Source organism: Betta splendens, chromosome 9, assembly GCF_900634795.4.
Source record: "Betta splendens chromosome 9, fBetSpl5.4, whole genome shotgun sequence".
In the NCBI taxonomy this organism is placed as follows: domain Eukaryota; kingdom Metazoa; phylum Chordata; class Actinopteri; order Anabantiformes; family Osphronemidae; genus Betta; species Betta splendens.
This window is the reverse complement of record NC_040889.2, coordinates 21,004,884-21,017,393: the sequence shown is the minus strand read 5'-3', so window position 1 is coordinate 21,017,393 and position 12,510 is coordinate 21,004,884. Positions and strand designations below refer to the sequence as shown.

Sequence of the window (12,510 nt, the reverse complement as noted above, 5' to 3'; positions counted from 1 at the left end):
ACAAAAGCAGTAGTGTCACGTCTGAGTGCGACGAATGTGGGACGAGCAGCATGAATTCAGCGAGTGCTGCAGCAGGAATCGGGGCCACGGTGGATGAAGAGCTCACATAATGTAACGGTTATGAGCAAACACTGCTGCATCCTGGCATTCAGACCTAAATGGACTCTTGTGTTTGCATGTTCCTTTCTCTGTCTAGTGAAATGTCAGTCATGTTGCCTATTGTGTGTATACACACACAGACAGGTTCCACAAGACACGTCTTCACTTCTCTCTAATTCACACAATCACAAGTTGAATCATTGTTAATTCATGAATTGCACAATAAGATGAACCCATTATGACTTTAAATACAATATCATGCACTTCACAACAGTTAGAGCATTGAAAACTGCAGCATGGAACTTTAAGCTGTGTGACACTACCGTCTCTACATTCCTAGTACAGTTGGCTAAATGACCATTTCAAACAATACACAGATCAAGTGGTACAATTTGAGCCTTTGTGCATTGACTTTGTGCATTTGTTCTTTTCATCCTGTTTTCCACCCCTCCTATCAGCTTGCAGCTCAGACTCCAGTGTCTGCGCTCAATAGCCCTCTGTAAGGAGACAGAGTGGGGACTATACGGCCCCCCCTCCCCCTTTTTGTCCCCACTGACAAGCGCATGTCCCCAGACAGAGACCTTGACGTCAGAGGCAGCTCGATGAGCCTCCCTGCAGGGCTTTATTCAGCAGATCAGTTGCGGAGCTGAAAATTGAGGGGGGGGGCAGCAGGTGGCCCGAGGCATCAGGTGTGCATACAGAGGGAAAGAGGAGAAGAGGAGCAGCAACCAGATGAATGAGCTCGGCGGCGCTGGACATGTGATAAGGCGAAAGTGGGACGGTGCTGGATCTAACAGTATGTGTTCAGTATGTCGAGATCACACGTTGCAGGAGACGTAGGAGGGAGATGGACTGTTCGTGATCTGGAACCAGAGGCAAAGGGAGAAGACAATGCAGTCGGACAAGAAACGCCTCCAATAGTTTATAGTTGGATTTATGCATGAAGGTAAGGAACCATTGTTCAGTTTATGAAATAAGTCTTCCTCCAAATATAAGTATGATTTTTGTCATTCTATGAAATGAACACTTTTATTATCAAACCAAGTTTTACATTAAATGCAGAAAACCCTGCTTACACTTACCTTTAACTATAACAAATACTCTGAACCTGCTTAATTTCTATAATATGAGCACTGTGAACAAACATGTTTGGAGGTTGGCGTGTGTTCATATGTGGGCTCTTAAATTTCCTCGGGGAATTCTTCTACTGACTGGGACAGAGAGCGTTTTAGGGTCAGCAGACGAGGTCGTGTTTTGGCAAGACTCGAGTGAACAATGTTATCAGCGAGCTTCAAATATGTATTTGCCTCTGTAAACCAGTATAACGTTTGGAGCCGATATAGCCTCACACTCTCATTTGCGGAATGTTCCACCTGCGTTAGCCTCATCCTCTGTTTCACTATAGCATTCATTAGAAAACTCTTCATCTTCATAAAAGTCCCATTAAAACTAATAGCATTGCTCTGACCAGACTGTAAGCCTGTAGGTTCACAGAATACAGGCACATACGCTATGATGGAGGCTTCTGTGTCTACGAGGTCACTGATAGATTACAGTTCTCCTATAGGGTGTCACGTCTTTCCAGAGGCTTCAAAAAGGCTAAAAAGCTGTGAAGAAATGAGTAACTATGATTAAAGCTCCAGTAGCAGCCCGTAAGTCAGCGCTCACATTATTGTGGTAATTATTAACTGTCCTACAGGTTAATGACACTGGTGTCTGGTCAGGAAAAGTAATTTTGTATTTTACAGCCTCTCATTTCAATCAGGAGCTGTAATAACCTGGAGTCAGGGACCTATAAAAACACACAGGTAAACAATGGCTGCTGGAAAATATGTAAAATGTGTTACACTTTCAACTATTGGTGGAATAACTTTCAAGGTCCAGACCCTGGTCTTGGTCTCCATTATGTCCTGTAAATTAATTCAGATCACTTTTATTTCTTCAGCAAAGATATTATTCAACAGTTTAGTAATAAACAACAAATCACACACGATGATCCTCTTTCAATCTGAATCTCTGACTTCTGAAAAGCTTTCACTTTAAGTGGCATATTGCTGCAGATTCTAAGTAGGGTCACTCTATTACTTGTGTTCATGAATCAGCAGGTGGCTCGTCTTACCACAGTCTGCAATATCACTTTCTAATGTAGTGAATTATTTAGGTATTGAGTTAGCTGAGACACCCAGGGTTATTCATTTCAGGCTGCAAGTGTGTAATTTTCGGGGCCCACTCTGCAATCAACACCCTGTGTTTAAAATGTTTATAAAGACGCCATAATGCTAAATGTGTCAGACACACAGCGAAGCCTAAAGCCTAAAAGTATGGTCCAGTTCATGACTATGAAGAGTCACATTTATTTATATTATTATTTATACTTGTGTAATAGAACCTTTACTTTACTCCCTGTCAAACCAGATCATTTAATGTGTTTAATGTAATCCCTGCAGAGTAGAGCCTAATTATACAATGAAATTCAATCAATATTACTTATTTAATACTGTAAATCTATCTGTGTCATTAACAATCTCAATTTTTTTTACAATAATATTATATATCTACAATTCTACTCCTGATAATTGCGATGGAAAGTACGTCTCTATATATATTTACTCAACTCACCGTTTTCAGCGAGTCACAGTTTTATGCCTGAATAAGACAAATGTCGCTCACCTTCTCTGCAGGTTGAAGGGCTAACTCTATCTCTTGGGTTATGTTTGTTAAAATTAGACATGCAGACATGCATCTAAATAAATTATTCGTAGTGTGGTTTGTGTGTCCACTAAGCAGAGAACCGTATACGTATGTATTAAGTGTTACCACGAGACCAACAACGCCTCCTTCATCCACCTTCACAGACAAATGCTGGGCCGCCAGCAGCACATAATGAAGGTGGTAACATTCTGTGTTTTGAAGGTAATCGCTGATTCTGTTGGACGATGACTGGCAAGCAAGGGCGGCAGTGGAGGTCCATGTGCAAAGGCCTGGTTCTGGGCACCCTGGTGACCAGCTGCATGATCCTGCTTTATTGCCTCTCTACTCCACAGATCCACTACCGTCTACCTGAGTAAGACCGATGATGATGATGATGATGATGATGATGATGATGATGATGATGATGATGATGATGATGTATCATTCTATTTATTACCTTCTGCATTCAGTTCAAATATGATAATCGGATGCTTCTTCTTCTTTGGGACTGTGCAGGTTTCCAGTGCCTTACTCCTGTGCCCACCGCCCAGTCCAGCTCCACCCCAAACCAGCCACCAACAGCTCACAGCAAGCCACCCGCCAACCCTGTGTTCCTAAAGTGGACATAATGTTCATGAAGACGCACAAAACAGCCAGCAGCACCTTCCTTAACATTCTCTTTCGTTTTGGTGAGAAGCACCGGCTCAAATTTGCCTTTCCCGACAGCCGCAATGACTTTTTCTACCCATCTTTTTTCGAACGCTCCCAGGTGAAAGACTACAGGCCTGGAATGTGCTTCAATATTATCTGTAATCACATGCGCTTCAACGCAGATGAGGTGGCCAAGTTGCTCCCTATGGACACGTCCTACATCACCATCCTCCGCGACCCTGCAGAGCTTTTTGAGTCTTCTTTCCACTACTTTGGTCGACTGGTGCCTTTGACCTGGAAGATCCCGGGTGACGACAAGCTGACGGAGTTCCTACGTGACCCTGGCTCCTATTTTGATCCAGAAGGCTTCAACTCTTTCTACCTCAAAAACCTGCTGTTCTTTGACTTTGGACAGGACAACACGTTGCAGCTGGATGATCCACGGGTCAACCGGGGGATCAAATCCATCACCGCCCGTTTTCAGCTGGTCATGTTGGTGGAATACTTTGAAGAGTCTCTCATCCTGCTCAAGGACGCCCTCTGCTGGGAGATGGATGACTTGCTCTTCTTCAAGCTCAATGCCCGCAAAGGATCCACTGTGTCCAAGCTTACACCCGAGCTAAGGGCCAGGGCCCTTGAGTGGAATGCTATTGACTGGAAGCTATACCAACATTTCAACAAGACTTTCTGGAAGAAAGTCCATGCATACGGTCAACAACGAATGGCCGAGGACGTGGCTGAGCTGAGGAGGAGGAATGCAGAGATGGCATCCATCTGCATTGAGGGAGGCCATGCTGTGGAAGCCGACAGCATCCAGGAGACGGACATGCAGCCCTGGCAGCCCATCGGAGCAAAGTCCATCATGGGCTATAACCTGAAGCAGAACGTGGACAAGGCACATCGAAGGCTGTGTCGAAAGATGTTGATGCCAGAGATTCAGTACTTAACAGAGCTCGGGGTGAACCTGTGGATCACCAAGCTGTGGGGCCGTGTCCGAGATATCATCAACTGGTGACTTGGTGCGTGAGCGGGAGAAGCCAATCTAACTCTGAAAGACTGCGTTTAGAAAAAGAGGACGCTCATTCTGGAGAAGCCGAGGTTTAACGCGTCTGTCACGTTTCCTGTCTCATTTTGTTGAAACTTACGAGCTGTGATGTGATCGGTGCTTTAGAACGAAGCTGTTGTTGACCTCACAATCTGCGAACACTGATGGTATTGATCTGTGCGTTTGAGTTAATGTTCACACATCGAAATCTCTAGGTTGCTCCATTCTAACAGGGACAGCGCATGAGAGACGAACTTTCCCTTTAGAAGGCCAACAAAAAGCCCCTGTTGTTGCCATTCATGCCAAATTTGTACGGTTGTTTGAATGAAGGTTAGAAGCGACTGAATTACCACCAAGGACTAAAATTTAATGAATGTAAGTATTATGTCTAATCATATTGTCTATGGAGGACAAAATCAGCCACATTTATAACAGGTGTAAAACTATTTCTTTTTCATCAGTCATGACTCTGCTACATCTAAAGCCAGCGTAGAAATCATATTATTACTACACCTTTGTTTCTCTACAGTGAGATGTCAAAATGTCTGTCCCATTTTGTCAACACTATGCAATCAAGTAGAAAGCTAATTCACATGTAGATCTTTTTGTTTTAGTAGCATATTTTTATTATAGGGAGTTTTGTCATATATAATACAATGTTTGCTTTGCTTTCTCGTGGTATCACAACATTAATACAGTACTAATAGCATTTATTATTTCAAGTTGTCTTGAGTTAGGGTTAAGTTAGGATGTGATGCAATTTATTGCACCGAAAGCCAACGCTGTCAGCCAAAGAAGAAATCCTGTGTATGAAGGCAGTATGACAATAATTAACAGTGTTAACACAACATGCCCCTGCTCATAATCAAATTCATGCCTCATTTATTGCTTCATTTGCATTTATTCACCTCTATACAGTATGTATTATGTATTTCTATGAATTGTTATTAGCTGTTTTTCTATTTGTTTAAAATTTAGTTTGTGTGTATTGTACTATGAATAGATTGGTCAATTGATTTAACTGTATCTGTGTGTCTGATTTTGTCCTCCATACATTTCTCCACCACTATCAACAATAAATGATCAGTAATCAATAAATTTAATATTGTATTTATTACATTATAAACCTCTTCACGTTTTCATCCCTAGCATTGTCTACATCATGATTAGCAACATGGTTCTTGGCTTCTCGTGTATTGATAAATACAAGAACATATTTTGATAGGGTCAACAGATGTTTTGTGGACATTATAACCAACCACCTGTCACGAAAAGGACAGTTTGTTGACATATATACAGAACAACTCCGCTAACCCATCTTTTTCTGTTGATCTGAGTGAGAATATCCTTATTACATCCGCTGTTACTTAATATAAAATATATATGTAAATATATAAACACAGAAACAACTTTAAATACAACTACATTCATGTGAAATACACAAAGTTTAGACCAGTGCACATATGTTGCGTATTATCATTATGAACTTTCCTTTGTGTAAGCAGCACATTTATCTAATACCACCGTGTACTGAAACAGTCTCACACACCTTTGGCATTTCGTGCTGAAGAGATACACAGATACTGCACTGGACGATCCAGTAGACATTTCATCCCAACACCATCATGTTTGGTGTAACATCAAAATATACAAGTATACACGTGTTTAACGTTTGACCGCGTGACGGGGGCGTGGCTGTGTGTTAGGGGCGTGGCTGGTGACGGTGCTCTATGACAGCGATGTTTTGCTAGTTTAGTTTGTTGTGGCTAATGTGTTTCTCCTGACACATTAAACTGCTGTACACACAGTCTGATTATTAATAGAACCAGATGTAGACATTGGTGTGTACCGTAGGTCATTATTTATCAACTTTTAATTCACCGTTACTAGTTTTTTGTTGTTCCTCAGCATAGTAGCAACCCAAGGCTAGCTAGCCTGCTAATGCTAGCCACGCGGCTAAAGACAATTTTTCGCGTCGCAAGTAGCTAAGCATTAGCCGGAGGAACACACTCCTCTAACGTCAACAAAGCGGACTTCGGTTTTGTCTACACAGGTAAAGTTGATCCCACACGTTTTAACGGTGACAGCAACATTAGCGTTACTGTGCCTGTCACTGGATGAGCGTTGGCTGTGAACGTCCCTGCAGATGAGTGGCCCTGAGAAGTGATTCGGACGGATCAGTTGGGAACAATGTCCTGTAAATCGACTAAGGTCGCCCCGAGTGTTGATTTCGACCACAGTTGTTCCGACAGTGTCGAATACTTGACGCTCAATTTCGGCCCGTTTGAGACTGTCCATCGCTGGAGAAGACTCCCTCCTTGTGATGAATTTGTTGGTGCAAGGTAACACGTTGATAAACAAGCAGCCTCAATAACTCATCCTAAGGATTTATTGTGTCTTACTTACTGCTGAACTTCATGTGCCTTCACACAGGCGCAGTAAGCACACTGTTGTGGCCTATAGAGATGCCATATACGTGTTTGGGGGAGACAATGGGTGAGTACTCTTACACGGTGATAGGCGTTTTTCCTTTTAACTTAATAGACACTTGTCTACATCACTACCGTATATGTCTCCCAACAGGAAGAACATGTTGAATGACTTGCTCCGCTTTGATGTGAAGGACTGTTCGTGGTGCAGGTAAGATTAGCCTTTCCAAGGCTGTAACCACAATAAATACACATCTAGACTGTAAATAGAGGTCTTAAGCTTTTATGATGTGTTTTGCAGAGCTTTCACTACTGGAACGCCACCTGCTCCCAGATATCATCATTCAGCTGTGGTGTATGGTAGCAGCATGTTTGTTTTTGGTAAATATTCGCTTTAGGACTTATCATAATGAAAAAACATTAATCTTGCAATTTTCCAACTAATCCTATTGTGAATGTATTTCAGGTGGCTACACCGGAGACATCTACTCGAACTCAAACCTGAAAAACAAAAATGACCTCTTTGAGTACAAGTTTGCCACTGGGCAGTGGACTGAGTGGAAAGTGGAGGGGAGGTATTGGATTATAGAAATGTACTGTTTCTGATTCAGAAAATTAAGTTATGGATACAACGTGTCCAATACTATTCCTCTCTGTCTGTTCAGTTTACCAGTGGCTAGATCTGCACATGGAGCCACAGTGTACAATGATAAATTGTGGATTTTTGCTGGTTATGACGGAAATGCAAGGTAAATTCTTTTAATCCCTTTGAGGCCTTCACATTGTTTTATATTTTTGCACATACTACTGACTTTTCCCCCGTTTTTGTAGGCTAAATGACATGTGGACCATTAGTCTCCAAGATCGAGAACATGCATGTTGGGAGGAGGTGAGTATATTAACCTTCATATCCTGAATGTAATCCATAGGATTTCTTCATCCAGAGTATGTTAATATCTTAATTTCTGCCCTTGTCTTCATCAGATTGATCAGAGTGGAGAAATTCCTCCATCTTGCTGCAATTTCCCTGTAGCTGTATGCAGGGATAAGATGTTTGTATTTTCTGGTCAGAGTGGAGCTAAGATCACAAATAACCTCTTCCAGTTTGAGTTCAAGGGCCACATGTGAGCAAAGCTTTTTCTTACTAATGTCAGTCTCTGGAGTAGAGTTATTTGTGACTATTCATAATTAGTTATTAACTATTATTTTGTGTTTTCAGGTGGACTCGTATTCCCACTGAACATTTACTGAGGGGTTCCCCTCCACCTCCTCAGAGACGTTATGGTCACACAATGGTTGCTTTCGACCGCCACCTGTATGTATTTGGAGGTGCTGCTGACAACACTTTGCCCAACGAGCTGCACTGCTACGATGTGGACTCTCAGACCTGGGAAGTGATCCAACCTAGTCTGGACAGTGAGGTATGAACCTAAAGGGGTTACCTTATTTTTATGCAAAATGGAAGCTTTTTACTGAAGCTAACTGTGTTAAAACTATTTTAAAAATGTCAGAAATTTTTCCTTTTTATTTCTGAGTTCAGGTACTTTTCACTCAACGATGTAATAAAATAAATAATAAATGGAATATTATTATCAAAAGTAATAATTAGAGATTATTACTGGGCAAAAAAGTTTTGAAGATTTCCACGTTGTCCATGTCACTTCCTCCGTAGATGCCCAGTGGGAGACTCTTTCATGCTGCTGCTGTGATTCAAGATGCCATGTACATTTTTGGTGGGACTGTGGACAACAATGTGCGCAGTGGGGAGATGTACAGGTTTCAGGTTAGTGTCTCACATCATTATTGGTTAAACAATAGTAATCATTTAAGATCTAAAAAAAGCTAAATTACCTCTTAACATAATTATTTTCTTGTCTTTGTAGTTCTCATGCTATCCGAAGTGTACTTTACATGAAGACTACGGAAAGCTGTGGGAAAACCGTCAGTTCTGTGACGTGGAGTTCATTCTGGGCGAGGTGCATAAGTGCATGTAGTACAGGGACTCTTAACTGAAAAGCAGATGTTTCTATTGTCCAACAGTGTGGTTTATTTTTACCCCGTTTTTTTGTTCACAGAGGGAGGAAAGAGTATTGGGGCACATTGCCATAGTTACCGCAAGATGTCAATGGTTGCGGAAGAAAATCCTGCAGGCACGGGATCGGCAGAGACAGGTTGGAGCCATGCAACAAATACACGTCATTGCCTCAGACAATGGAAGACTTGTGTAGTCAGAGGCTTTTTATATCCATGAAACACTAAATCTTACTGCCAGTATGAACACTGTAAAGTATTTGTTACACAATTTTTTAAATAAAGGGTCATTATGTTTGTAAATTAACATAGCAACTGTAACTGACAATGTTGCATCTGTGCAGAAGAGCAAACAGGAGAGCAGTGAAGAGAGTGACGAAGGAGCAGCTGGAGGCCCAAAGGACATCCCAACAGGAAACAGGCCATCGGGCTCACAGCCGCTGCTAGAGGTATCCATCAGGGAAGCAGAGGCCCAGCCGTTTGAAGTATTAATGCAATTCCTTTACACAGACAAGATCCAGTATCCACGTAGAGGTACCTTTCTCATGATCACATCATCTGATGTCAACTACAGTTTTATTAAAAAGAAAAATATTTAATCTTTCTTCACTGCCTGTCTACAAAGGTCACGTCCAGGATGTTCTGCTGATCATGGACGTTTATAAATTGGCCCTGAGCTTTAAGCTCTCCCGCCTGGAGCAGCTGTGTGTGCAGTACATTGAGGCATCTGTGGATCTGCAGAATGTCCTCAGCGTTTGTGAAAATGCCAACAAGCTACAACTGGATCAGCTCAAGGTAAGTCTGAATAAGTCAAACTGATTTACCCAAATTAAAACTAGCCTCCGTTCTAAGGGCCTTTTAGTTAGATTACAGCTATACCAAACCATGTCTGTGGAATAATGATGTGCAGATTTGTGTAAAAATTCTCATAATATTCCTCCAGGAACACTGCCTTAATTTTGTGGTGAAGGAATCGCACTTCAACCAGGTGATTATGACGAAGGAGTTTGAACGCCTGTCGACCCCGCTGATAGTGGAGATAGTGCGGCGAAAGCAGCAGCCTCCGCCCCGGGTGTACTCGGACCAGCCTGTGGACATCGGCACCTCGCTGGTGCAGGACATGAAGGCTTACCTGGAGGGAGGCGGGCTGGAGTTCTGTGACATTATCCTGTTGCTGGACGGACACCCGCGACCCGCGCACAAGGCCATTCTGGCTGCCCGATCCAGGTACTGACCAACATTTTTAGGTATAAACTTGTGAGAAACATTATTAGTTTTAGAGTTTTCCTGTCCTGTTATGTTTGTATTTTTAATCAGTGTGTCCAGAATGAGGACATTAAGACATACTGTACAAATTCAAGGCAGAGGGTGAAGAGGGTGATGTTCCTAAAATTTATTTCTACATATGTTCTGCTCTTTCTTACCACAGTTACTTTGAAGCAATGTTCCGCTCTTTCATGCCAGAAGATGGTCAAGTTAATATCTCCATTGGGGAGATGGTTCCAAGTAAACAGGCTTTTGAGTCCATGCTGCGTTATATCTACTATGGCGACGTCAACATGCCTCCAGAGGATTCCCTGTATCCTTTACCAGTTAGACTATTCTTATCGTGTCTATCTGACACTTATCATAACATCTTGAACTAATAAATACCTGAAATGAGATTTGTTTTAGAAATAAACTTCCAATATTTGAGCTGAGGTTAGGTAGAGTTTAGGTGGTGATATGCAGTGAGGTGGAAGGAGACTTTTTACAGGGTGAACCATCAGCATCTAGTGGTTGTAATTGGAAGTGCCTCCTCCTGAGCTGCAGCATTTTCCTTAAATTAAGTGTTTCTGTTACCTGCAACGCTATAAGTCTTCCTTTTTTTAAGGCCTTTTAAGCAAAAGTTAATAATTGCTCAGACTATAGAGATAATTGTTTCGTTCCTTGACCCTTGTTGAACAGCTATCTGTTTGCTGCACCATATTACTACGGGTTCTCCAATAACCGGCTGCAAGCCTACTGCAAGCAGAATCTGGAGATGAACGTCACTGTGGAGAATGTCTTGCAGGTATTTGTGTTTTCACCCGAGGGGAAGCTGTGACCTAATTTGAATACGCCATACTGCACTCTTTATGCAGAGCGAATGATTTTTTCCCCCCTCCTTCCAGATTCTGGAGGCAGCTGACAAGACGCAGGCTCTGGACATGAAGAAGCACTGCCTGCACATTATTGTCCACCAGTTCATCAAGGTGGGTGGGCTTGTATCCGGAGCCCTGGGAGTTTGCTGCCCACTCGGTGCAGCTGAGCTAACCCTGTAGCCGCGTCGTCTTAGTGGGACACTGACACCTTTGCCCTCCTAGTGGATCAGCCTCTGTCTCCTCCATCGAGAAGAGATTGTTTACAGCCATGGCCGGCTGTACAAGCACCTCATTGCATACCGATGAGGGTCATAGTGTCACTGCGATTATTGTTTGATATTCAAAGGCACAGCGTTGCATTCAATTCTCACCCGGCTCCACTGCGGTGTTAGCTTTGCTAGAAGGAATGTTTCTGTTAAGCTTCTTTCTGTTTCTTTATTTTCCATGCATGAGCAATCAAGTGCAGCTTATTCCTCATTTGGACTCATTGTTGTCTTAATTTGTTGCTCATTTTGTTTTCCATTTGTTTGCTCCCCTCCCAAAGGTATCCAAGCTCCCTAACCTGCGGTCTCTCAGCCAGCTGCTGCTGTTGGACATCATTGAGTCTCTAGCTACACACATATCAGACAAACAGTGTGCTGAGATGGGCTCCGACATTTAGGATGACGCCTCCAGCCAGGTTGCTCTCTCCTCTCACACAAGCCATAAAGCTCCATCTACTTCTAGTCATTCCCTCCTCCCCAACACTCAGACCTTTCCTTTATCTTGGACCATGCAAGTCTTGAGGCCCATGCATTTAATGCATTTTATCAATGCAGTATCATGTGTGTTTTTCACTCCGTATCTCAGTGAGGAGGGAAATCAGTAAAGAAATACTTTTATAGCTCATTTACAACATGAAATAGTTAAAATGTTTCACTTGTTTATTTTATACAAACCGAACAAACCTTTAAAGATTTTATTTTGCTCTGTGTTGCTGCTGCATCTTCTTTACACGCAGTAGACTGTATTAGTTATGTGTCCCCTCACATCTTCTATTCAACCTGTCGACTATTTATCTAAACTTGAATTCATTATCACCTTGGTCTTCTCAGCTCTTTCACATTCATTAAGCCTGGATTACATGTACATGTAAGGATAATGGAAATCTACGTCTGTATTAAAGCCATAAGGTTTGTTTACTGTTGCTGGTGCAAATTTTAATGTTAATATCTTACCCTTACTAACAGACAGACTTCATTTTTTACACAATAATAACTATATGCATTTAGACCAATTTACTATTATTGGTTATCCATGTGAGTTTCATGTATTTGAAGCCTTAATAAATCATGCAGTATAGAAGTAGTCAAGTCAGACTCTGTTTTTTGTAGTCATATGACTACCAGCAATATTGGTTCAAACAAAGGCTGTGGCCCCTAGGGACCTGGGGGCCCTGGGC

General features: G+C 42.2%; 2 protein-coding genes across 3 annotated transcripts; both read left to right on the top strand.

The window, feature by feature from the left end:
• Nucleotides 1–678: 678 nt before the first annotated feature.
• Nucleotides 679–5,584, top strand: gal3st1a (galactose-3-O-sulfotransferase 1a). The gene is made up of 3 exons (XM_029162503.3): nt 679–1,045; nt 3,013–3,163; nt 3,307–5,584. Exons 2-3 carry the CDS (start codon nt 3,036–3,038, stop codon nt 4,454–4,456), a joined length of 1,278 nt encoding a protein of 425 aa, XP_029018336.1. The 5' UTR covers nt 679–1,045; nt 3,013–3,035; the 3' UTR covers nt 4,457–5,584.
• Nucleotides 5,585–6,176: 592 nt separating this feature from the next.
• Nucleotides 6,177–12,255, top strand: lztr1 (leucine zipper like post translational regulator 1). 2 transcript variants are annotated; one of them, XM_029162501.3, is made up of 20 exons: nt 6,177–6,539; nt 6,633–6,828; nt 6,920–6,982; nt 7,070–7,126; nt 7,217–7,296; nt 7,382–7,490; nt 7,581–7,664; nt 7,747–7,804; nt 7,900–8,039; nt 8,135–8,336; nt 8,588–8,698; nt 8,799–8,891; nt 8,991–9,086; nt 9,294–9,480; nt 9,572–9,741; nt 9,890–10,173; nt 10,376–10,525; nt 10,894–10,999; nt 11,100–11,180; nt 11,614–12,255. In XM_029162501.3, the coding sequence occupies exons 2-20, from the start codon at nt 6,677–6,679 to the stop codon at nt 11,728–11,730; spliced, it is 2,340 nt and encodes a 779-aa protein (XP_029018334.1). In that variant the 5' UTR covers nt 6,177–6,539; nt 6,633–6,676; the 3' UTR covers nt 11,731–12,255. The 2 variants fall into 2 exon arrangements, with proteins under 2 accessions (XP_029018334.1, XP_029018332.1); XM_029162499.3 differs by having other exon boundaries at nt 6,178–6,539; nt 9,291–9,480.
• Nucleotides 12,256–12,510: the final 255 nt, after the last annotated feature.